A 26,387-nucleotide genomic window follows, 5' to 3' on the forward strand; every position below is an offset into this window, starting at 1 on the left:
GGAGGCATAAGAAAGTCAATTGTTTGGTCAGTCACTGATGGACCACAGTCCTCAAATAAGCAAGAGAATTTAGCAAGACGTTTTTGTTAGTGACCATAGATAATGGTTTTTTTTTTTTCCTTTCAATTTTATCGACAAGGTAAAGTGTGTCTTCCCAGACATGAAGGGAAATGTCAAGTTTTTATTAAAGATAATATTGGAGTTTAATCAAATTGAATCTCCTAGAAATTCACTCGTGATACCTGTTAATTTTTCAATATCTTTCCTTTCACACAAGTTAGGAGTTAAGATCTTGAATAACATGAAAGTAGAAAACCTTGGTATTTTTTAATCTTTTCATAACTTTGAAGTCATTAACAACAATCTTTGAAATAGCACAGGAATGGCTGGGCATAGTGGCTCAGGCATGTAATCCCAGCACTTGGGGAGGTTGAAGCGGGTGGATCACCTGAAGTCAGGAGTTTGAGATCAGCCTGGCCAACACGGTGAAACCCCGTCTCTACTAAGAATATGAAAATTAGCCAGGCATGGTGGTGCATGCCTATAGTCCCAGCTCGGGAGACTGAGGCAGGAGAATCACTTGAACCCATGAAGCAGAGGTTGCAGTGAGCCAAGACTGCGTCACTGCACTTCAGCCTGGGCGATAGAGTGAAACTCCGTCACACACACACACACACACACACACACACACACACACACACAAAGCTCACAGAGTGATGGGATTGTGGGGCTGTTTCTTTTTCACCATTTCATGAATTTTTATTAGAATGTTGCTGTGCCATGATAAAATCAAGGGAGAAAATTTAACAAGAAAGTAACAAGAAAAAAAAAAGAAAACCTTGTGCTCATGTAAGTTCCTCTGCCGCTGTAAGGCCAGGGTCACTTGCTTCTCGGCTTTTTTCACCAGCTTTTCATCTTCTTGTAGTGCGTGGCAGGTGCGCAACTCCTGGATCAACTCCAGTCGCTTTTCTTTCCCTTCAAACATCTGTATCAAATCAAATCAAATCAAAGAGAGACCTATAAGTTACCATCCCTTTGTGCCAAGCACTAGGAGTCACACGCAGTGATTTGTGAGACACTGTGAACAGTGGGTTCTGTCCTGCCTTTTGGGTTCCACAGAGCGGATGTGTCCCACAGAGCTAGAGTTCAGCCCTCTTTTCTGTGCCTTCAGCTTCTCAGGCAGAGAATGGGCATAGTTTTCAGTGAGCTGTACTTAGTTTCTGACAATACCTCTCAAGGACAAGATGACAACTCTAGGGTCATATTAAGAAACCAGAACCTTCCCCTCATTTCCTGTGCTCCTTCGATAATAAACCTGAGGATGGCATTTTTCATGGCCATATTTCCTTTTCCAATAAATCTGTCCCTGGTTTGTGATAATCTGTTGTCCGAATTTAACTGTGGCATTTCTCTTGGGAAAATACTGAAAGGAGAGTAACGAACAGTGCTAAACATAAGTTATTCATCCAGTTGAGTTACTCATCATATCTGAATCTCTTATGAGTTATAGCTGTCTGGGGAAAAAAATTAACTGGGGCTTTATATCAGTCCATTTTTTACGTGAAGTGTGCCTGCTCCAGCAACACAAATAATCTGGCTGAGGCTTTACAGTCAGGAAGACCAGAGCGGAATTTGCTGGCAGATAACTATATCTCCCTCAGACTCATATTACTTGCCTGTAAAATGAGATTATGGATAGGAAAAAAAATGAGACAATACATGTAGTGCAAAGAATAAATAGTGTGGGCATATAGTAAGGGTTCAAAACCATAGTTCATTATTTAGCTATTTCATTTATAATGTAGGTATCACCAGACATACGCAAACTCAAATAATTGTATTATGACTATGTTAAAAATTAGGGAATCCACCTAGTTGATAATGCTTAAATAGCCAAAATTCAGGTGAGAAAATGTATGGATTTAACAATTCCAAGGAAGAAGTCAGTTTCACACTGCCTTAGTTACAACCATGGCAAATAGCAGGTAGGTCCTTCCTGCCTTTCTCCTTGACACTGTGCCACCCACCTGGACAAACGATGTCACCAGAAGGAAATGGGACACCAGAAGGAAATGGGTAGTCAATTTAAGAGTTTAGCTGAATAGGATAGCAGGGTGCAAAAGGGAATTCACTCCAAGGAACCAAGCACATATGCATTCTAAAAAAATTATTCTCAAAAGAGAAACGCAGGGCCAGCAGTTGGACCTACACACCATGTTCTGAACGACTCTGCCCCGGAGTAACTTTTGAAGATAGATCACAGCCATTTCTATTTCTTCTTCTTCCTAAAAGAACAAAGGGAGAACCAAGCAGCTTGAGAACTGCAGTAGTCCAAGCATCAAATATTCTTTTGAAGACTTATTTCAAGCAAAACAGACTGTGCCAGATGCCGAAAAGATTTAAAGAGAAATAAAACATGGTCCCTGCCCTTATTGAACATATACTATTTTAATGTTACTTACATTAAAATTCATTATTTTCATCATTAACAAACCATATTACAAGCAAAAAATTCACGCCCTGCCATGCTATCCCTACAAATGAAGCCACTTTCATTTCTTTATATTCCTTTCCAACAAAATCTTTCTTGAAGCAACAAGTATTGCTGATAACATCATTTTGCAATAGGATTTTTCACATTTGATCATCAGTAGACAAAAATACACCTAGTCTATTGTCAGAGTAAAGTACTTCTCACAAGAATTCAGCTATGCTGATAAAATCAGAATATAAGAGACAAGGTTAACCATATATAAAAATCATCTTAAAACCTGTGTGTCCAAAGCAGAAAAAGCAAGGTCTGGAAATCTAATTAAGGTTCCTTTGAATGTAAAAAGAAAACAGCAGTCTAATCGATGACATTAACACACATGAAAGACAATGTGTCAGGCTGAGTGCAGTGGCTCACGTCTGTGATCCTAGCACTTCGGGAGGCTGGGGCAGGTGGATCACCTGAGGTCAGGAGTTTGAGACCAGTCTGGCCAACGTGGCAACACCCCATCTTTCCTAAAGCTACAAAAATTAGCTGGGCGTGATGACACACACCTGTAGTCCCAGCTACTCATGAGGCTGAGGCAAGAGAATCGCTTGAACCCAGGAGGCAGAGGCTGCAGTGAGTCAAGATTGTACCACTGCACTCCAGCCTAGGTGACAGAGCGAGATTCTGTCTCCAAAAAAAAAAAAAAAGACAATCTGTCAACCAAAGGCCTGCGCAAAGTCTAGAAAAGAGAATGTTACCCAGCAGCACATCCCAGCCGGCTGGTGGGAGCTTTCTGGTCCCTCTGCAGGAGCCACTCATCAGAGGCAGTAACAGGGGTTAGTGTGGTCTCCCACCAACACCTGCCCTCAGCCAAGAAACACACCAGCCTTCTGAATACAATTTGGCTTCTTGTGAGGACTGTCCTATATTGAGAGATAATGTGCTGACTGGCCAAGAGGAATAGCCTGATCTAGTAGGCAGTTATGGTTCTCTCCGTAAAGTAATAAATTTGCAACATGGCATCTCTAACAGTTTCCTGTGGATTTGTTTAGTCTGAGTCAGTCCTCTAAATCCTAACCAACTCTGCTACCTTGCTCAAATTGAGTCTGGTGAGATGTGGCCCTGGGCAGGCCCTTTGAGTCATTCCCACCCCAGAAGCAAGCCTATCTTGATGACACCTCTGGCATTTCGTTCCTCTTCGACTCCAACAGTCATCAGCCATCTCTCCATATGGGAAGATAGTTATGGTAACTGATCATCACTCAATCTTCTTTTTCTATTTCATATACATGAGCACTACCTTCTGATGCTGATTTTTCATGGAAAGATTTTTTAAATTGTGTTTTTATTTTTGAAAAGAACTGGGTTTAGATTTCATTTCATCTCGTTTGTTTTTGTGTGTGTCTGATGTTTGCTACATAAGAATAAAGACAATATTTAAGTTAGAGCTTGGGAAACTAACACTGCTAAATTAGATTTGCTTTAAGCTAAACTATCCTAAGAATAAGCTGACAACGATATTGAATTTAACATTTCAACTAAAAAGTTTGCAACTTACATTGGAAGTCATTTCCAAGGTTGGAGTTGGAAGCCGAGGTTGAGGTATTGGGTTTCTCTGAAGGAAGCGAGGGGGTTTCCTGGCTTCAAGAACTTTGTTCTTCTTATCCAACAGTGCCTGAAATAATGCCAATTAATAGAATCTCTTATTTTTTTAACAAAAATTTGCATAAATTTACGGGGTAAAAGTGCAGTTTTTTACATGAATATATTACATAATGGTGAAATCTAGGCTTTTAGCATACCCATCACCTGAATAACGTATATTGTACCCTATATTTTCCTTCATTACCAGATCTAGGTCACAGATATAAATATTAATCAGAATATTAATATTCTCTATGGTGATGCTAGGTCAGTTTGAGAAACACTACCAAGAATGTGTGTATCTCCCAAGAGGTGCTACGATATTCCTAAAAATACGTTAACCAACCAGCCTGACCAACAGAAACCCTGTCTCCACTAAAAATACAGAATTAGCCAGGCATAGTGGTGCCTGCCTGTAATCCCAGCTACTCGGGAGGCTGAGGCAGGAGAATCACTTGAACCTGGGAGGCAGAAGTTGCAATGAGCTAAGATCGCGCCAGTGCACTCCAGGCTGGGCAACAAGAGCGAAACTCCATCTCAAAAAAAAAAAAAAAAAAAAAAAAAAAAGTTACCCACTGACTAAACATGGTTATATTCTTGGTGGATTCATCATCAAATGATGAGTAGAGAAATAAAATGTGGTATATCCACACAATGGAATGTTACATAATCATAAAAAAAGAATGAAGTACTGAGATGTATTAAAACCTGGATGAACCTTAAAAATGCTATGCTAAGTGAAAGAAGCCAGATGCAAAAGGCCATATACTGTATGATTCCATGTATATGAAATGTCCAGAATCAGCAAATCCATAAAAAGAAAGTAGAATAGGCCGGGCACAGTGGCTCACGCCTGTAATCCCAGCACTTTGGGAGGCTAAGGTGGGTGGATCACGATGTCAGTAGATCGAGACCATTCTGGCTAACACGGTGAAACCCCGTCTCTACTAAAAATACAAAAAAAATCAGCCGGGTTTGGTGGCGGGTGCCTGTAGTCCCAGCTACTTGGGAGGCTGAGGCAGGAGAATGGCGTGAACCCAGGAGGCAGAGCTGGCAGTGAGCCAAGATCGCGCCACTGCACTCCAGCCTGGGTGACTGAGAGAGACTCCGCCAAAAAAGAAAAAAGGAAAGTGGTTGCCAGGGGCTGAGGGGAAGCGGGAATTGGAATTGAGCACTATTAGGCCTGGGGTTTGTTTTGGGGCTGATGAAAATATTCTGGAATTAGATGGTGGTGATGGTTGCACAGACTTGTGAATATGCTAAAAACTACTGAATTATATATTTTAAAAGGGTGATTTTATTGTATGCGAATTACATTCCCCCCCGCTCCCCAAAATAAAGCGGGCAAACAAAGACTGAAGGAATTCGTGGCCAGCAGACCTTCCCTGCAAGAAATGATTTTTAAAAAAAAAGTTCTGCAGGCAGGTGAAAAATGGAATAGATCAAAAACTTAGATCAATATAAGTATAAGAAGAGCAGAAGAGAAGGAATAAATAAATTATATTGTTTTTCATATTTTTAATTGATCTAAAAGATAACTGCTAACTAAAGCAATAAAAGTAAAATGATTATAGCATTATAATCTGATTATAGCATTTGGACGAGTGAAATGAATGACAGGAACATCACAGGGATGGGAAGAAGGAGTTGGGAATAATCTGCTCTAAGGTGTCCGCTCTACCCATGAAGTGGCATTGTGTTATTTGAAGGTGTATTTTATTATTTTATATGTATAATCATACACTGGTCCACAAAGCAAGCCTCATGAAATTTCAAAGGATAGGTACCACACAGACTATGACCTCTGATTACAACGCAATTGAGTTAGAGGTTAATGAGAAAATGAGTTAAAATTCCTGCATATTTGGAAATTTTAAAACACACTATTAAATACTCACAGATTAAAAAATTATAATGGTTTTTTTGATATTAGATATTAAGAATGACAAATACTACATATCAAAACTAATGAAATGTAACAAAAGTCAGCATTTTGAAGGAAATGTTTAACCTAAAATACTTATATAAAACAGATGAATGCCTGAAACTGATGAGCTACATGTGCAATTTAAGAAAAGACCTGTGAAACAAACCCTAAGAAAGTAGAAAGAAATATAGAATAAATATAGGAGTAGAAATTAATACGATTAAAAAAACATATAATACAGGAAATCAACAAAATCAAAAGTTCATTGTTTGGAAACATAAATATTAAGAAAATAAGCAAGCCTTCAGTAAACCTGATTAAGGAAAAGAGTTAAGGCATAAATAAACAATATTGTAAATGAAAAAAGTAGACATAAAACAAACATTTAAAAGATTATAAAACAATACTATCAGTAATCATATGCCAAAAAAAATTGAAAAGGTAGGTGAAATGGAATTTATTTAAAAAAAATTTACCAAAAGTAATTCAGAAGAGTTCTACAAGTTGTAAAGAAATTGAAATAGTGGTTAAAATTTTTCCTATGAAGAAAACATTAGTCCCAGATAATTTCATATGCATAGTCTACCAAACTGAAGGAACAGATCATCCCAATCTTATTTAAACTCATCCCAAAAAAGAAAAAGGAAGGAATATTCCTCAGTTAATTTCAGGAGACCTGCATAATTATAACACCAACCCCATACATAGTCAAAATGAGAAAGAAAAACAAGAAGGCCATTTCACTCATGAATGTAGAAGCAAAATCCTAATCAACATATGAGTAAACCAAATCCAACAAAGTATTGAAAATAAGCTGTATGCTTTGACCAAGGCAGGTTCTTTCCAGGCATGCAAGGATAGATTAGCATTTGTAAACAATTATAAATGTTGCTACAATAATTTAAAAAATAACATGTATAAAATTGTGTGATAGAGATAAACATTTGATAAAATTCAACATAAACACATGATTAAAGGCTTTAGTAAATTAAGAATAGAAAGGAACTTCCAAAACTTAATAAAAAGAATCTATAAAAAATCTTAATAGAAAGTGAGAGAATGATGAACACAGCATTCAGGATGGGTAAAAGGAGATGGGGGAATGGGGATGAGGTGAGAAAGAATCACTTTGATATACATAAATTACTGTTAAGGTCCTGTTTTGAGGATAGGTTACCATCAATCTTTATTAACTACTAAAATCAACTGAACAAACATGAATGGGTCAGTGATTAAAGCGTATCATAAACCAGTGGGCCTTGAAGTGTGATTCCTGGACCAGCAGCAGCAGCATCACCGGGAAACTTATCAAAAAGGCAAATACTCCAGCCCTACCTCAGACCTACTCAATCATAAACTTTGGGGATGGGGCCCAGCTGCATGTGTCTTAACAAGTCCTCCATGAGATTCTGATGCACAGGAAAGAATAAGTACCACCAGCATAAACCACAGATTCCGTACACCTGCAGTCCAGCTACCAAAAGGGAAAGCCCAGCTGGTGGATGACATGCTGCGGATCCTGGGGAAGGCCATCACACATTTTCCTTTAGAGCTTTAACTAGATGAGAAAGGAGTTGAACATAACTCTTTTTCTTCATATGCCCTAATCACATGAACACAAAAGGGAGAAAATCAGGCCTATTACAGCTATTAACACCAACAATAGAAACTTGCTACACCTTAGCATAGTGTCAAATTTTATATAGAGATCCAAGTTGAAAACGCTTTCAGAAAGTAATATGATTTCTGCAAATGGGGAAAATAATCTCCAAGAAGTTTCCTGAAGTGTGAAATGAGGGGAAATCCACACATTGGTTCAGCAGAGCATGGGCAATCTCAGAAAACTGCAGAGCAGAGAATGTAGGTCTATGTTTGACCCACTGGACATTGCTGCAATTTTTGGAGTGTAGCATTTATCTGCAAAAATCACATTAGAAGCATTTTGTCCTCCAGATAATGATTATACCTTATGAACCTCTGCCAACTCATAGTCCAACCTTGCTGCCCTCTTCAGAAAACCAGCTTTGGTGGTAATGACTTTAGGTTTTGGAGCTCTGATTCGGGGTTGTGTCACAAAATCTGGGAGACATGACTCAAGTTCGACTAATCCTATGAGAAGGAAGTACATGTTTTTTAGTATCCAGTGCTTAAGTTTATTATTTTTAAGGTATATTGTTAACTTTTGTAGCTGTTTGCCAAGTAGTTTCATTAGAATTGTTGAGAGGGTGTATCTCATATAATAGAATGAAGTGTCCCTGAAATGTATTAGCACATTTCCATATAATTAACTCATATTCTCAGTGACTTAGACTGTAAAATGAGAAATGCATTCTAAAGTGAAACTATTGCCCTACAAAAAAGTAGCAATTCAATAATAGTAATCAACAGAAAATTAATGATTCTATGATATGTGGTGCCACCCTTCTAAAGTAGACGTTCACCAATTTATTACATTTAGCTCCAGAGATGGCCAGCCAGAGCTACAAGTTCAGCAGTGTAACCAGCAACTCGTGATCTTGGCCACATGACACTTTAACTTGTCAGTGAAATTAAATAACTAAATAAGCCTTTTTTGAACTTCATAAGAGGTATAGCCCTCTCCATGAACTTATCCCCTGGTTCCCCATCCTCTTGCCCACTAGTTTTTTGACATTTCTTTATAAAGGGTTGATTTCATTATACATATTTCTTGTTTGCTTCAAAAACCTGGTATAAAAGTTTTCTCTATTTCATTGTTAAATAACTTTGATTATTAGTGACATTAAACATTTTTTAACATTTAGTAGCTAACTGAATTTAGTCCTTGCTGAATTGTTCTATAGCAAGGACTATAGTGTGTCTATTTGTGTGTTCTATAGTGTGTCTATTTATTTATTTGGGTCTTAGCAGTTTTTATTGGTTTGTATGAACTCACGTTAATAATGTTAAACCTGTTCATCAGTGTTTATTGCTGATATTTTTATTGCTTAGCTTTTAATCTAAATTTCTACATTTTGTATATTTGCTCATATTTCTGAGATAACCCTCTTATAGCGGATTTCCAATTATGTAAATTGCTTACCTTCATAGGTGTTGAGATAGTAGTTTTTTACTACAAAGTCCTCTGAGTTATTGTCTGGGAAACACCCAAGACGAGACAGAGGTCCATAGACTTGTGATGCATAATCAGAATAATCCTTGATGATATTTCTTCTCTCCAACTTCCCTTCTATGTTCTTTCCCTTTCCTACAAGTTTTCTGATTGCTAAAATAAAACATACCTCCATGACTATCTCCAAAATATTGCTCTGAATTATACAAATGCAGAAGAGTAAGCCAATTCTAGTGTTATTCACAGAGAAGCTATTGAAATGAATGAATTTCATGATGACTCACGACAGCCAGAATGTAACACTAAAAACAGAGGTCTGCCATCTGTGTGGCCCAGATTGTCATGAGACAGGCAGGAGTCACAGAAGCAGAATCAGCTAGTGCCCTCAATCGGTACTCGTCAAAAATATTTTATAATTGCATTTCAAACTCTAGACCAAGAAGAGGTATTCAGTAAAAGTTTGTTAAATGAATGAAACTCAAAGCAACTGGAAAATACATGTTCAGTGGGGGAACTAGGGAATTATTCTCCCTTACAAGAATAATCAAAAGCAAAGACTATAGGTTCATCTTGGTTAACACCAAAATAAACCAAAGACTGTCCCAGCTTACAGTCTTTTGGCAGTCAGAGGGAAAGGCTCAACTGTGCACATGAGGAGTACACTCATCTAAAGAGTCACGCTCACCACCTCCTGTGCTCCTTTTCTCTCAGATCCCATCACAGACCCAAGCCCCTTTGGTGGCTCTACATTGTGCACTTTCAACGGGGGTAAAAATCTTATCACAAGATCGTGACGTCATGCTGCCAGAGGGGGCCTGTGTGCCACTGCTGTCTTGGGGATGTTGTTTATGTTTGATCCTCAGCACTTTTGGGTGTGACTTGGGTTTTAGAATTAAGTAAAAATGATTTAAATTTTATTATTTGCCTATAAAAGTCAGATCTATCATTAGTTATGCCAAGTACTGAAAAAAATGTTGATCATATCTAAATAAATATCTGGCAGTTAAGTGCTCTTTTCTCACATCAAGAAAAAGTTAAAATTTAAGTTCACTAAACATAATTGTAAGCAATAATTTGTTTTGTGATTTTTTATTTTTGTTAGAAAAAAATTTTGAATGATTTTTTAAAATGTGATTATATTGTGAATGAGTGCATATATAGTCTGCACATGTAATTGATACCATTTATTTATTTATTTTGAGACAAGGTCTACATCACCCAGGCTGGAGTGCAGTGGTACAATCATAACTCACTGTAGCCTTGAGCTCCTGGGCTTAAGCCATCCTCCCACCTCAGCTCCAAGTAGCTATGACTACAGATGTGTACCACCACATCTGGCTAAGTTTTAAAAAAATTTGTAGAGATGGGGTCTCACTATGTTGTTCAGGCTGGTCTTGAACTTCTAGCCTTAAGCAATCCTCCCACCTCAGCCTCCCAAAGTGCTGGAATTACAGGCGTGAGCTGCCTCTCTTGGCCTTAAATTTTTAAAATATAAATTTAACTTGAATCTTTAATTCAGTCATTCTTAATCTTGCACTGAATAAAAATAATAAACCATATACTTCCTCTTTTAATGTATAAAGTATAGATATACATATAGTACGTAAACATATATATGTTATATATGTGGTATTAAAATTTCTTGTGGCAAGGTGATTAGGAAAAAGGATGTCTAAAACGTCACCTTTAAGGGCAAAATGAAAAAAGGGTAAGAAACAGGGCTCTTTATCCAGGGCTGTGGACCATGAATATGGGGAACCTAACACCTATCCCACCACACATACATACAGACACACACATACACACACACACACACACACACACACACACACACACATTATCTCAATAACTTGATTACCTGTTAGGACACCATCACTTGATTTTCTTAGTAAGGGAATTTCCTCCACTCTTCTACCTTTAAGAAATAACTCATCTCTCAGCCCTTACCTATGTGATTCCCAGGACCAAAACAGAATTATATCATAGTTAAGTCCGGTTTGGTCAAAGATCCAAAGCAAAGCCCACTTTTCCACTGTCTTCATTGTTCATACTACACCATTACTTGATACATGTGTGCGCTGAATTTTTGCCATTTTTGCCTCTTTTGCCTCCTGCAGTTTAGACCACCGTGCATTCAAGTGCTTCATATTCACTTCATTCTGATTCTCTTCACGCTTCCTCAACAGCTCTTTTAGAACTTCCAGGCGAATCTCCTGCAGTCTTCAAGTAAATTACAAAACATAAAGAAGCATATGGCATCTCAAACGGAGAGGAAGGGAACGGCTGCCACAGACAGGCTCTTCTCTGTGGGCTGGTATCATGTTCACGTATTGTCAAAAGACCACTCTGGCAAAAGTATGACAGATGAATTCAGGGCGTGGGGGTGGCACTCAATAGAGACTCTCTATATAATAGGAATATATATGGGTGTAGTTCTCAAGGATGAAGAAGAGTATGCCAGGCAGATGGGGTAAAAGAAGGGCTCTCTAGGCAGATGGGCCTAAAGGAACAGTAAGAGGTTTGTGCACAGTGCCAGGTCGAGTGGTATTCCTGGAGGGTTACGTAATAGGGGGAGTGAAGAGGAAATGTGGTTCTGGCATGCTGTCCTAAGGAATGAGGTAAAAATGCCAGTGCCTGGCATATAATAGGTACTCAACAAATCTTTGTTTCTTTTCCTCCTACCTTCAACTTGTTCTCCTTGGGCTACCTTGCTCATGTGCATCCAACAATGCACAGATGACTGTGTAATCTGTACCTCCAGCTTAGATATTTCTTTTTTCTTTCTTTCTTTTCTTCTGAGACAGAGTCTCGCTCTGTTGCCCAGGCTGGAGTGCAGTCGCCTGATCTAAACTCACTGCAGCCTCTGCCTCCTAGGTTCAGGCGGTTTTCATGCTTCAGCCTCCCGAGTAGCTGGGACTACAGGCGCCCACCAACACACCTGGCGAATTTTTGTATTTTTAGTACAGATGGAGTTTCACTACATTGGCCGGGCTGGTCTCGAACCCCTGGCCTCAAGTGATCCCACCTTGGCCTCCCAAAGTGCTGGGATTACAGGCGTGAGCCACCACGTCCAGCCCAGCTTAGATATTTCTGAACCAGAATTTCCATCTATTTGAATCTCCAGCTGCCCCTTGACAATTAAAAAAACAAAACAAAACCCTACTCATTTGTTCCCCCAGAAGTCTGCCCCTCTTACACCTTCTTCCCGCTGCTAAAGATCTCTCCTCGTAAGTGCTTCTTGTATTCCCTAGCTCATGTCTGGTCATCTCACTCCTAACATGGACTCCTAGCTGCTAGTCTGTCCTCCTTCCAATCTTTGCTCCACCCAGCTGTCAAGGTTTTCCTTCCTAAAACAGAGATTTGAACATACATTTTACTCCTGCTTAGAAATTCATACCTGAATTTATTCACTTACTCATTTGCCAAATATTTATTAAGTGCCCACCATATGCCAGGCAGGAACAACAATGTACAAGACAAAACACCTTCTCTCAACAAGCACTGTTCCGGCGGAATAGGCATATGAACCAACATTTCCAGCACAAGGAGATACATACTAGGCTAGAAGAGTGAAAACTCTTCCTGGAAGAAGAAAGGATAGGGCAGGGGGAAAAGAGGGAACAGGTGGGGAAGCCTTCCTTAGAAGAGCTGTAAACTCAGGATTGGGATTTGCCACATTGACAAGGGAAAAGCAGGGCCTCAGCAGGGGAAGCTGAATGTTCAACTCTAAAGGACTGGAGGGAGAACAAGATGTCACACAGGCAGGGTTTCTCAGAGTGAATGCACTTGAGAGGGGTGAGAGTGTAGTGACAAATGAGAATGGAGTGGTAGGCTTTGTGTGTGTGTGTGTGTGTGTGTGTGAGAGAGAGAGAGAGAGAGAGAGAGACGGAGTCTCGCTCTGTCGCCCAGGCTGGAGTGCAGTGGCGTGATCTCAGCTCACTGGAGAGGTAGGCATTTTTAAAACTAAGCCACACACCCCAGTCACTTTTCTCTCTAGAGTTAGAAATGCTAGGTTCAATTTTCCATGTCACCACTGACCTCAATCTCTTCAATGGTAAAGTGGAGGGAATAATAGTACCCTCTTCATGAAGTTGTGAGCATTAAGTGAGTTAATGTATACACAAAGTGCTCTAACAGTAGTCTCAAATTTCAGAGTGCAGCATAATCTAGAGCACAGGTTCTGATATGGATTGCTGGGTCCCAACCCCTGATTCAGTAGGTCCTGGGATGGGGCCTGATCACCTGCATTTCTACCAAGTTCCAAGGTAATGTTGATGCTGCTGGTCTGTGGACCACACTTTGAGATCTATATGCTTAGAGCATCATCTGGTAGGTAGTAAGCCCTCTATAAGTGTTCCATGCTCTATAGATATCTTCTTCTTCATCTGATATCATTGACAGAACTCCTTATAATCCACTCATCACCATATTATTATTATTGTTATTATTATTATTGACAGAGCTCCTTACCATTCACTTATCATCTGATATTGACAGAGCTCCTTATAGTCAACTAATCGTCATCATTATCATTATCATCGTCAATCTGATATTATTGACAGAGCTCCTTATAATTCACTGGGGCAGGAAGGGGCAGGAAGATGGGCAAAGAGATGGTGCAAAAGATCTCAGACCAACACCTCTGAAGTATTGGTCTACCTGATAGTTTCTGATATGACTGTCTGATATTACTATCTGCCTGATGGCTTCTTACCTACCCTTCAAAACCCAGCTCAGAAGCTACCTCCTTTTAGTAGTTTTCTTTCTCAAATCACCCACTTTAAATAGAACTAACTGTTCTTTCACCTGGGTTCCACCAAGCACTTTTTGTACAGAACAGCACATCACCTGATAGGCACAGCCCGAGAGGGGTTGGTCTAAGATCTTTTGTCCCATCCTTGTCCACCTTCCCTGCTCCCCCTGCCCCAGTGGACCATAAGGAGCTCTGTGAGGAAGAGCAGTTTCCTATTCATCCCTATTTTCCCAGCTCACAGCACAGAGCCTAGCAGGTAAAAGGGACTCAAAATACATGTATCAAAATTGCCCTCAGTTTAACAAATGTACTCGCTTTCTCAGGTGACGCCTTCACTCTGGCCAGATACATTTTTAATAGTTTCAATGCCTTTTGAAAAGACACATATCTTTCCAAAGGACAATAATAAATTTAAATTTCTGCCAACAGGATTGAGTATTTGACACCTACTTTACCCCAAACACTATTTTTTAAATTAAATTGTAAGCTTTTATCAAAACATCCCAAAGCCTAGATTCAGGCTTAATCTGAAGGTGTTGGAAAAAATTAACATATTCCAAATTTAGCACCAAGCTGAGTCTCTAACTCTCTGGGTCCCTCTCTTGTGTGTAAGGGTCCTTGGTAGCATTGCTATGAACAATAAAGTACGTCAGCACAGCCTAGCACAAAGGACACAAAGGACAAACTCAGCAAACGCCCTTCCTTTGTTCTTGCTAGAGAGTTATAATTTTTTGGTTCTCATAATCTCTTATCATTTCCACATATCAGCAACAACTCCATTGCTGAAAATATATCAGTTAAAATAATTCAAAATCCAACCACAAGTACCTCAGCATATTGTTATTTATGTATATTGTTATATAAACTCATCTCTTAATGGAAGAATTCCATAATTTGTCTTTTGAATAGGAAATGCCCCATCAGCTCTAGCTAGAACGCAAGGCATCCTGACTGTGAATACAGTGTCTTGGGGGTGGAATGGGGGGGCAGTGGGTAAGAGCTAGGACTAGTGCCAAGGCTGTTTGAAGGGACTGGGACAGTGGCACTGGGAATGAACATGAAGGGACAGTTTGAAAGGTGCTTTGCAGAAATTAGTGGGATTCTGACAGTTAAGATAGCTACTAAAGAGAAAAGGGAAGAGAAGAATCAGAGATGCCCTTCAGGAGTTGTTCAAACCTGGGTTCCATGCTGACCTTCTTCACACACACAGAGGGCATTCTACATTTGTATGTTATTGGAGAGAAGAGTATACAGAGCTTCTGGACCACCTCAGAAGCATGTGACTGCTCCTGAAAGAAGCGGAAGCCCAATTTCCTATCTCTATATGTTGAAGATTGCTTTTCAACCCATACATTCGGGAGAATGCTTTGCAGATATAAAGTATTAACATTATTCCCACCAGTACAGGAACAGTTGCCTGGGTGACAGAGAACCTACTTTTCAATCTCCTGCTCTCTGAAGGCCCACTCCTTCCTCTCCATTTCATTCATCATCTTCCTCCTCTTCTCAAACTGGGAGGTGTCACTCAGAGCGGGGAGAGTGGCTTCCCAAGCACGCTTCTCGCGGGCTCTTTCTATCATCTCCACCTCAGCTTGTCCTGCTGGGAGACCCCGACCTGCAGGATGAAGCAGCACAGCTTAGGAACAAGTGGGCCAACCCACACACCCCCACCCCCAGTATATAATTAACTCCCTGTCAGTTCCTTTCCTCTTCTCTAAATGTGAGGGCCATGACAGGATAACATGACATTAGGGAACAGCCTCTAGATGTGCCTCACAGCTTGTGTTATCTGTGCCTCACTGCCTCTTGTTAGTAATTGCACCATAAGACATTTTAGTTGCATGTAAGATGCTGGAATGCATTTGAAGAATATTAAGGGACTACTGAATAATCACATCGTGGAATGCTCTGTAATAAACGAATTTACATACTGAAATACAAGGCGTTTTCAGACTCCAGAGGTGGGAAAAATATGGGGTAGGGAATTTGTTGGATAAAGGTGAAAAATACATGTTTTTTTTGAGTCAGGGTCTCACTCTGTTGCCCAGGCTGGAGTAGAACGGTATGATTACAGCTCACTGCGGCCTTGACCTCCCCGGCACAAATGATCCCCCCACCTCAGCCTCTCAAGTAGCTGGGACTACTGGCATGTGCCACCACACCTGGCTAATTTATTTTGATTTTTTTGTAGAGACAAGGTTTCACCATGTTGCCCAGGCTGGTCTCAAACTCCTGGGTTCAAGCAATTCTCCTGCCTGAGCCTCTCAAAGTGCTGGGATTACAGGTGTGAGCCACTTGGCCAAATACTGTTTTTAAAAAGTAACAGAAAATGAAGACACTAGTCACTAGCTGAGAATTCACCATCTTTGGGTTTTGTCCCCACAGTGCATGTACAATTTAGGGCTATCTCTTACCTCCAACTTTAGGCATTCGAAGACACAATACCCGTAGGTCAGGCAGGAGGATAGGGACAGCTGGATATGTTTCCTGACCAGCTCCGAGGCACTGGCTGAGACCTAAACCTACGTATGCCTCCCTGGATCAAGTTTTGAGGATGCCAGCACACTTAGGTACCTAGCACCTCTAAATGTGGCCTTGCAAAAGCAAGTAAAGGAAAGGGAGGCTGGAACAAGTTTCCTGTTTGATCACTGAACCACAATAAGTCAACCTTTGTTTTATTTTCATTAAAAAATATAATTATACAGAAAAATCCAAGGAAATAAGTCACAAGTCATATTTTTACCATGTACAGTAGGGCATGCCTAAGATTTTTGTCTTATTTCAGATCTTTTGTAATGTTTATGCTTTTAGAAAGCAAATAAGTAATATATGAATTCACAATCTCTTGTTTTTAATATTAGGGTATTAGCCAGGTGTGGTGGCAGGCGCCTGTAATCCCAGCTACTCGGGAGACTGAGGCAGAAGAATGGCTTGAACCCGGGAGGTGGAGGTTGCAGTGAGCCGAGATCGCGCCACTGCACTCCAGCCTGGGGGACAGAGCGAGACTCCATCTCAAAAAATAAATAAAATAAAATAAAATAAAATTAGGGTATTATAGAGAAGGCTAAAGCTCTGTACTCTGCTTCCTCATTCTGATCACCTTCCCAGAGGCAGTCACAATGATGCATTTAGTGAAGAGGAATACTACCAGCTCATCTTTTTACTTTTATAGATGTATAAAGAAGTAAATAAATCTGTATACAAAACAACATATATATGTATGTGTATATATGTATATATATGTATCTACATATTATTTTGTGGGTCTTGCATGGCATTTTCTTTAGTAATTTTAAAAATAACTATGAAAATCATACCATAAGTATGCAGACTTAACAACTGTACACATTTTGTCATATATACTTTACATTTTTTAATAAAAAATTGAAACATTATAAATAAAGCCGATGTACCTTTTAACTACCACATTGAGTCCCATTGCCTTCTCCCATTTCCCAAAGTAAACACAAAAAGGAATTTGTGGATTTCCATTCAATCTTAACATTTTATATACAAATTTATGTGTCTATGAATTATAATAATAATGAAATCTAACATTACTTAAGCACTTTTATTATGCCAAGCACTTTTTTTTTTTTTTGAGACGAAGTCTCGCTCTTGTCACCCAAGCTGGAGTGCAATGGTGCAACCCCGGCTCACTGCAACCTCCGCTTCCCGAGTTCAAGTGATTCTCCTGCCTTAGCCTCCCTAGTAGCTGGGATTGCAGGCACCTGCTACCATGCCCGGCTCATTTTTTTTGTATTTTTAGTAGAGATGGGGTTTCACCATGTTGGCCAGGGTGATCTCGAACTCCTGACCTCAGGTGATCTGCCCACCTCGGCCTCCCAAAGTGTTGGGATTACAGGCGTGAGCCACTGCGCCGGCTATTTAAGCACTTGTATTATGCCAAGCACTTTTCTAATGCATTCAATCTTCAACAAATCCCTATCATGTAAACATAATTATGCCTGTTTTACAAATAAAGAGACTGAAGGGCTAAAAGGTTAAGTAACTTGCACATGGCAGTCTGAACATTATATTTTTGTGCACTATACTATACTTCCTCTCTAGTAAAAACAAATATGAACCAAAAATGAATTATATAGAAGCAAGACACAGTAGTGATGTTTATTTAATATTTATATACATGGTATTGTACTATAACCATTCTGCAACTTGCTTTTTAAACTCATCTTTGTTTTGGAAGCCTAGCTGTACTGATGTATACAGATCTGGTTTCCTTCTTCCACTGTAAGGCTTTATTACAATTTAAGCTATCTATCTTCTCAAATGACATTTAGATTGCTTTTAATTTTTTGATCATACATAATGTTGCAACAAACATCCTTGTACTGGTCTCATTGTACCATATGTGAGCTTCTCTAGGATTCTTAGAAGTAGAAATGCTAGAGTCTAGCAGTTACATCACAAAATATGATCATTTTTAATTCTGGATATTGCTTAATTTACCCTCAGAAGTATATTTTTGCTCCTGCCTTCTGAGATCCCCTGATGGTTCCTCTCCCATGGTGCATGCTTCACTTCCTCCCACATTGCATCTGCCCAATCTCAGCTGCTTTTTGCAGTCCTTACAAATATTTAGTGGTTCGTGAATTACATATATTTTTAGTTTTACTGAAAATGGAGTTTGTGGGAGTATTGTTGTTGTTACTTTTGTAAAATTTCTGGGAAGAGAAGATGAAAAGTGCTAATTTACCCAGGCATAGTTATATTGAGAGTGGGAATCTGGATTAGAACTACTTGAAGGCATAAATTATTTGAGGGAGAAGTCTTATCTCTTCAAGCCTGAGTTTCCCATTGATAAATATGTTCTCTCTTTTCATCAAATCTTTGTTTACGTGCTTAAAGAATAATTTATAATTTTCAACATAAATCCCTTGCACACGTTTTTGTTAAGTGATTCCCTAGGCACTTTGTTATTCATTGCTATTGTGCATGTAATTTTTTTCAGCCAAGTGCAGTGGCTCACCTATAATCCCAGCACTTTTGGAGGCTGAGACAGGAGAATTTCTAAGTCCAAGAATTGGAGACCAGCCTGGGCAACATAGTGAAACCCCATCTCCACAAAAAAATATATTTTTTTAATTAGCCTGGCATGGTGATGTGGACCTGTGGCCCTAGCTACTTGGGAGGGTGGGGTGAAAGGATCACTTGAGCCATAGGGTTTGAGGCTGCAGTGAGCTATAATCACATTACTACACCTCAACCTGGGCAACAGAGTGAGACTACATCTCTAAAACAAATAAATGAATGTAATTTTTTTCAATAAATTTTTTTTGGCAGAGTCTTGCTCTGTCACCTAGGCTGGAGTACAGTGGTACAATCTTGGCTCACTGAAACCTCTGCCTCCTGGGTTGGAGTGATTCTCCTGCTTCAGCCTCCTGAGTAGCTGGGACTACAGGCAAACGCCACCATGCCCAGCTAATTTCTTTGTATTTTTAGTAGAGACGGGGTTTCACCATATTGGCCAGGCTGGTCTTGAACACCTGATCTCAGGTGAATAATGTTTCTTTTCTTTTTCTTTCTTTCATCTTCGTTTCCTTCTCTTTTCTTTCTTTTCTTTTTTTTCTTTCTTTCTTTCTTTCTTTCTTTTTTTTTTTTTTTTTTTGAGACAGAGTCACACTCTGTTGCCTAGGTGGGAGTACAGTGGCAAGATTATAGTTCACTGTACACTGTAACCTTGAACCCCTGGGCTCAAGCAATCCTGCTTCAGCCTCCTGAGTAGCTAGGACCACAGGTGTGCACCACCACACTCAGCTAATTCTTCTTTTGTAGAAATGGAGGTCTCACTATGTTATCCAAGTTGGTCTTAAACTCCTGGCCTCAATCAATCCTCCTGCCCTGGCCTCCCAAAGTGCTGGGATTACAGGTGTGAGCCACTGCACCTGGCCTCAACAATGTTTTCTAATTGGATATTGCTGTCATATAGGAAAGTGACTGATCTATGTTGACTTCTTGTTGAACTCTCTTTTTAGTTCTGATAATTTATTTGATTTTCGAAGTGAGCATGTGTGCATATAATGATAGTTTTGCTGCTTCTTTCTCATCGCCATGCCTCCATTTTTCTCTTATCTTGCTGCACTGTCTCTCCTCAACAAGGGTGCTATTGCCATAATGGGCAGATAATTATTTGTATGAAACTACCCCAAGCAGCACAGGATGTTTAGTATCCATGCCAGCCTATCCGCTATACCCTGTCCCATGAGCTAAATGCCAGAAGCACTTTCTAATCATTATTACATAGAAAACACCACTCATATTCCCAAATGTTCCTGAAAGGAGGGATCATAGCCAGGCTTGATAAACTCTGGGCTAAGGTCTTCTCTACGCTGTTAAATAGTAGTGATAATGAGCATTATCAATGTCTTTTTCTTTTAGGGTAAAGCTTCTGAAGTTTCACCTTTAGTATGATGTTTATTACAGGCTGGGGTAGATTATTAAAGTTTCCTTCTGCTCCCAGTTTATTCCAAGTAAATGTCATAAATGAGCATTGCATGTTATAAAATACTTTTTTCTGCATCCAGAGAAGGATTTTTCCTATGTTTTCCATTAAAATGGTAAATTACATGAATGGCTTTCTGGTATTGCAACAAACTTGAATTTCTCTGATTAACTCCATTTGGTTATAAGTCACTCTTTTAAAATACAGCAAGATTAGATTGCTAGTGTCTTATTTAGAATTTTTTGCATATTTCTTCATATGTGAGATTGGCTTGTAAGTTTCCTTACTAGTATAGTTGGCCCTTCATATCCAGGGGTTCTACATCTGTGGATTTGACCAAGTGCAGTTTGGAAATATTAAAAAAAAAAAAAAAAACTGTGTTCTGAACATGTACAAACTTTTTTTTTGTCATTACTCCCTAAACAATACAGTATAATAACTATTTATGCAAAATTTACATTGCATTAGGAATTATAAGTAATCTAGAGATTAAATATATGGGAGGATGTGTGTAGGTTATATGCAAATACTATGCCATTTTACATAAGAGACTTGCGCATCCAAAAATTTTGGTAGGGTTGCAGGGTCCTAGCATCAATCTCCTATTAATACTAAGTAACAACCGTACTGTCCTTACTCAGTTTTCAAATCAAGGCTATACTGGTCTCATAAAATGAATAAATTAACTTCTATTCTGTGTTTCCTGGAAGAAGTTGCATAAAACAGTTTATTTGGTCCTTAAAGGAGTGGTAAACTTACTTGTAAAACTGTTTAGGCCTGGTGCTCTTAAAAGGATTTTTTTTTTCTATTTACTAAGTCCATTTCCATAGTTACTCTTCTATTCAGGTTTGTGATTTCTTCTTAAAACCAAATGAGCAATTTATATTTTCTTTAAAAATTATATAATTTATCTAAGTTTTTTTAAAATTTATTTGAGACGGAGTCTCGCTCTGTCACCCAGGCTGGAGCACAGTGGCGCGATCTCAGCTCACTCACTGCAACCTCAGCCTCCTGAGTAGCTGGGATTACAGGCACCCACCACCATGTGTGGCTAATGTTTGTATTTTCAGTAGAGACAGGGTTTCACCATGTTGGCCAGGCTGGTCTCGAACTCCTGACCTCAAGTGATCCGCCTGCCTCAGCTTCCCAAAGTGCTGGGACTACAGGTGTGAGCCACCGCGCCCGGCCTTTCTAAGTTTTTAAATATAGGGCAAAAGATATTCATAGCACTCTCGTATTTCTTAAATTGTTCATTCTGTAGTTACTCTGTCCCACTTTCAATCCCAACACTCTGCTTGCATCTTCTGTCTTCTTTCTTGATGCTTCCTACAAGAGGCTTGGCTGTATTATCACTCTTTATCAGAAAATTACTTATGGCCCTAATGACCATTTCTTTTGCCTTTTAAAAGATCTGTATTATCAACTATTTATTTCAACTTTATTATTCATTTAACGTGTGAAGACCGAATAGGTTTAAAATGTAAAGCACTTGGATCAGTTTTTGGCACATCATAAGCATTCAATTTTATCCCCGCAGTGCTTACAGTGTCATCCTTTTTCACTGTCGTTATTTTTCCCTTATCTTTATGTAAACTTTTTATGAATGTACAGCATACATAAACAAAAACAGATATCCCAGCTAATCGGCACCCAGATCAAGGAATAGAATATTACCAGAACACTAGAATGCCCATGATACTCCCTTCCCAGTCTCTACGTGCCCCAAGGATAGCCTACCATCCTCATTCCTAATGCGTTCATTTAGTTTTGATTGGTTTTAAGTTTCATGTAAATGAAATCACAGTGTAGGCATTCTTCTGTATCTTATTTTGTTCAGCATTATATATGCGATTATATACACATCTACAATCTCCCTTGTAACCACACGCAGTTGTACTTCATTCTCATTATTATATAGCATTCCATTATGTGAATACACTATATTTCATTCATCCATTCTATGGTTGATGGACATTTGGGTTGTTTTCAGTTTGGAGTTATTATGAATAATGCTGCTGTGAGTTTTATTGTGCATGTCTTCTGGTGAACACACCTATGTAAGTAGAATAATGTGCTTTTTTTTTTTTTTTTTTGGTGTATAGTTAGGAGTGAAATTGCTGGAGTGTAGCTATGAACACGTTACATAAATAAATTTACTTAATCCTTACAATATCCTATGAGACAGATTTCTTCTTATGTATGAAAATGCCTTTATTTCACCTTCACTCGTCAATAATAGTTTGGCTGGTAAAATAATTCTAGGTTTGCAATCATTTTCCCACATCACCTTAAAGGCAATACTATAAAATATCAATCCTTTTTTTTTCCTTTGTAGGTAATCTGAGTTATCTTTCTAATAGTTTTTTCACTTTTTCTTTTTCTTTTATTAGGAGGTGTGAGTTTTTGAAGAATCATTCTGCTTGGTACTCAGTGGAAATTTTCAGGGTGAAGGCTAATGTCTTTCTTCAGTTCTGGGGAGTTCTCAGCCACCGATTCCTGCATTGCTTCTCCACCATTTTCCCTGTACTGATGTCCTAGCACCCACGGCTCTTCCTTTTCTTTTATCTTGTTCTACCACTATATGCTGCATTCTGGAATATGTGTCCATTCAATCTGTCATTTCACTAATTTGCTCTTCAGTTCTGTCTGTTCTACTATTGAGTTCATTTTATTTCAAACATTATAGTTTTCCTCCCCCTTGATTCCAACTGGTTCTTTTTCATGACTCCCATTCTTGTTTTTGGTGTTGCTATTTCCCCCTTATCCTTTTGAGAATATAGAAGGCACTTCCCAAGTCCTTTTCAGATTGCTCCATTTTCTGTTCACTCAGAAATTTCTTCTCCCATTTCCTTTATTTGTTGTGGGCCACTCCTGGTGTCTCTGTTCCCTGTGTGCTTTGGGGTTCTTGGGTGGAGATCAGCTGCTGGCTTCTCTCATAAGCACCCTGGTCAGTAAGCAGCCTTGACCGGCGAGTGGCTACTACCTAACCTCATCCTTCAGAGCCCTGTTCATCACCACAAGATGAGGAGTCCAAGGCCCCGTGCCCACCTGGAGCTATTTCCACGTGTAGAGGTCCTGGAAATCCTACGAATGGCCCAAGCCTGCTTCCAAAGTCTCCATGGGCCTCTTTACAGGATTCAGATTCCTGAGGGCATACTATATGCTGCTGTTTGTTCACCCTTAAGCCCAAGGTGGGGCCAAACGGCAGCTGTTTGTAGGGATGTGTGAACATTGGGAAGAGCGAGGTAATCACGGGCATGCATGACAGGCCCCTCAGATGTAGAGCACAGCCAGGGTTGGGAGAGAAAGGGGCAGGCCACAGTAGGCTCTCGCCTCGCTGCCACATTACAGTATAGAATCCCAGGAGCCTAAGAATTCCAGTTTAAACTTGTCCTTTTAACTTGTTATGAAGATGTTTGTGAAAAAAACCAACGTATTTTACTTAACAGTTCTTAGCTTGATTTATAATTTTAAAATATCTATACGCATGGTAGGTGGGCCTCCCTTAGAGTCCTGGGTCCCACACATGGTAGGAGTAGGCCTGGCTCATAGAGGCTTTTATTGACACTTTAACCTCAGTTCTGCTATGACAGTGCACCAGATTTTTTTTTTTTTTTTTTTGGCCTAGTGAAGCATTTCTGAGCCTCTGCCTGGCTCTTGTCCTCCTGCAGTTTAATGCCAAGACCTTATCACACCAAGAGGTAAAGTCCAAGGCCACAGGCAGGAATGCCTGACTCTGTTCTGTCTATTATCTTCATCGGGCAGGCACCAGGCTTCAGCTGCACCTGTGTGCAGGAGAAGGACGCTGGCCCCTCCAGTTCAGGCAGGTGACTTGGACCTGGTTCCCTGCCATGCACAGCTCCCACTTACCACCAAAGGTCCCCAGCTACTTCTTTATTTAGGAAAAAGTCTCCATTTCTACATTACGAATATTTTCTTGCTTGCTTTTAAGTGTGTCTATATGTTTATTAATTTTTTCCCATACTTTTTATGCATTCAGAGCAGAAAGGGAAGGTTTCAGCATATTTTTAATTTGCCATCTAGGCCTGAAAGTAGAGCCTCTGCTTTAAAGTACAGGTTTTGGGCCGGGCGCGGTGGCTCACGCCTGTAATCCCAGCACTTTGGGAGGCCGAGGCGGGCAGATCACAAGGTCAGGAGATCGAGACCATCCTGGCTAACACAGTGAAACCCCGTCTCTACTAAAAATACAATAAAAAAATTAGCCAGGCACAGTGGCATGCACCTGTAGTCCCGGCTACTCGGGTGGCTGAGGCAGGAGAATCACTTGAATCCAGGAGGCGGAGGTTGCAGTGAGCCAAGATCACACCACTGCACTCCAGCCTGGGCAACAGAGTGACGCTCCATCTCAAAAAAAAAAAAAAAAAAAAAAGGGTGTTGAGAATGCTTAATCTGGATTCATAAAGTGGGCAAGGAAACAAGTCAAAACTAGAGCCCAGATATGAACATTTTCTTTGCCTGGGATGCAGACTTGATCACAGCTATCTGTTACAATGCGGGGAAAAGCAATCTCCTTTAAAAATCATTACTGTGTACCGACTGTCTCTGTGTCCTTGGAGGAATTAGTTAACCTCTCTGGTTCTCAGTTTCCCAGCTATTAATACAACTAAGTGAGTTAGATAAGCTAATTTCTAATAATCTCTAAAAGTACTCTCACTTATTAATTATATAGGTTCACATAATACAGGCCTAGGCCAGATTTTATTACATTCTAAGAGTTCATTTCTGAGCCTGAAAGATATTTAGCATTTCAGAGATAATATCAGGTCATCCAAATCATCTAATAAAGTATATAAGGGAGCTTTGGTAAATTGAGATATTTTGGCAAATTAAGATAATATTACATACATAGGAATGTGCATTCAGTATTTTACACTCAAAAAAAGCTTATGTGTAAAGAAGTATGATTGCTCAATAAAAAGGAAGTGATTCACTAGGAGAGAGAAAAGAGAGGACATAGGTCACTAGTTAGCAAAGCAACTACAATATTAAGCTGAAATTCAGCTTCACAGATAGAGTACGATAAAACTACTTACAACAAAAACATAGTATCTTTATTTGACCAGAAGTATCAGAAAAATTATGAGTCTATGAAGTTGCTGTACTGAGTAAGACACTTTATACAGCAACACTGTAAAGCACAATTGCCTGCACATGGGCCATTTGAACAGCATGCGTGGTTATCAGCACTGTCATCTGCCAATAGTCAGGAGATTTACCAACTCACCCCAGGTAAGCGTAGCCAGGGTCAAGAGCTCGGGGATAGAGTCCTGACATACTACATATTCTGGAGAGTATGGATCTGTTTGAACGTCAGCATCCCGATAATCAGTCTGAGTGCCCACAGTCAACTTTGAAGGGATGGATAGCTGCTTAGTAGAAGTAGGAGGAAAAGTGTATGGTTCTGCCCTAAAAGGGAAAAATCAGTTTAAAAATTGAAACCTGTTATGATCACTTAAAACATTATATAATCAAGTGGAAACAAATCTTTGAAGCTTCATCAAGTCCATTCCTCCTTTAAATGTTGTCAGGTACAAAGTCATGAATCCATTATAACCAGGATTGTGCCCCCAAATCTTGAGAGAATTGCCTTGTTATTCTCATCTCTGCCAAGAAACTGAGTGGGTCTAAGTACCATAGTTGACTCACAAAAGTGCCTATTTATATGTGTGTCACTGGGCAAGGTTGTAGAACAAAGCTATTCTAGAATGCTGTACAGCACTTCCGGACCTGTTCAGAATTATTGCATTCTCTGGTTTCTTTCTCCTGTGTTTCAGTCCGATACCCACTCTCTGTTTCTCTCCAGAAATACGGGAGCAGAGAAAAGAAAAGAGATGCTTTCTGCTGAAAGAAAGAAAGAGAAAAAGAAAAAGGAAGCAAGGGAGAAATGAAGGCAGGCAGGCAGGCAGGCAGGCAGACAGGCTCTATCTGGATAAATGATTCAATAATTAATGCTGGGATCACTTTGTTATTAACATGTGGGAAAGTTACCTTGTCTCTTGCAGAAAAATT

General features: G+C 39.6%; 1 protein-coding gene across 4 annotated transcripts in view; it reads right to left on the minus strand.

The window, feature by feature from the left end:
* Positions 1-26,387, minus strand: part of CFAP91 (cilia and flagella associated protein 91) — a 61,644-nt gene that overhangs the window by 22,101 nt on the left and 13,156 nt on the right. For all 4 annotated transcript variants that reach the window (XM_011722189.3, XM_071092367.1, XM_011722191.3 and 1 more), the window contains exons 6-13: positions 25,603-25,784; positions 15,332-15,509; positions 11,204-11,361; positions 9,112-9,294; positions 8,017-8,159; positions 4,038-4,154; positions 2,214-2,285; positions 839-985 (exon numbers count right to left, since the gene is read on the minus strand). In XM_011722189.3, coding sequence (XP_011720491.2) covers positions 839-985; positions 2,214-2,285; positions 4,038-4,154; positions 8,017-8,159; positions 9,112-9,294; positions 11,204-11,361; positions 15,332-15,509; positions 25,603-25,784 — 1,180 coding nt within the window. The remainder of the gene's footprint in view (positions 1-838; positions 986-2,213; positions 2,286-4,037; positions 4,155-8,016; positions 8,160-9,111; positions 9,295-11,203; positions 11,362-15,331; positions 15,510-25,602; positions 25,785-26,387) is intronic.

Source organism: Macaca nemestrina, chromosome 2 (assembly GCF_043159975.1).
Source record: "Macaca nemestrina isolate mMacNem1 chromosome 2, mMacNem.hap1, whole genome shotgun sequence".
Classification (NCBI taxonomy): domain Eukaryota; kingdom Metazoa; phylum Chordata; class Mammalia; order Primates; family Cercopithecidae; genus Macaca; species Macaca nemestrina.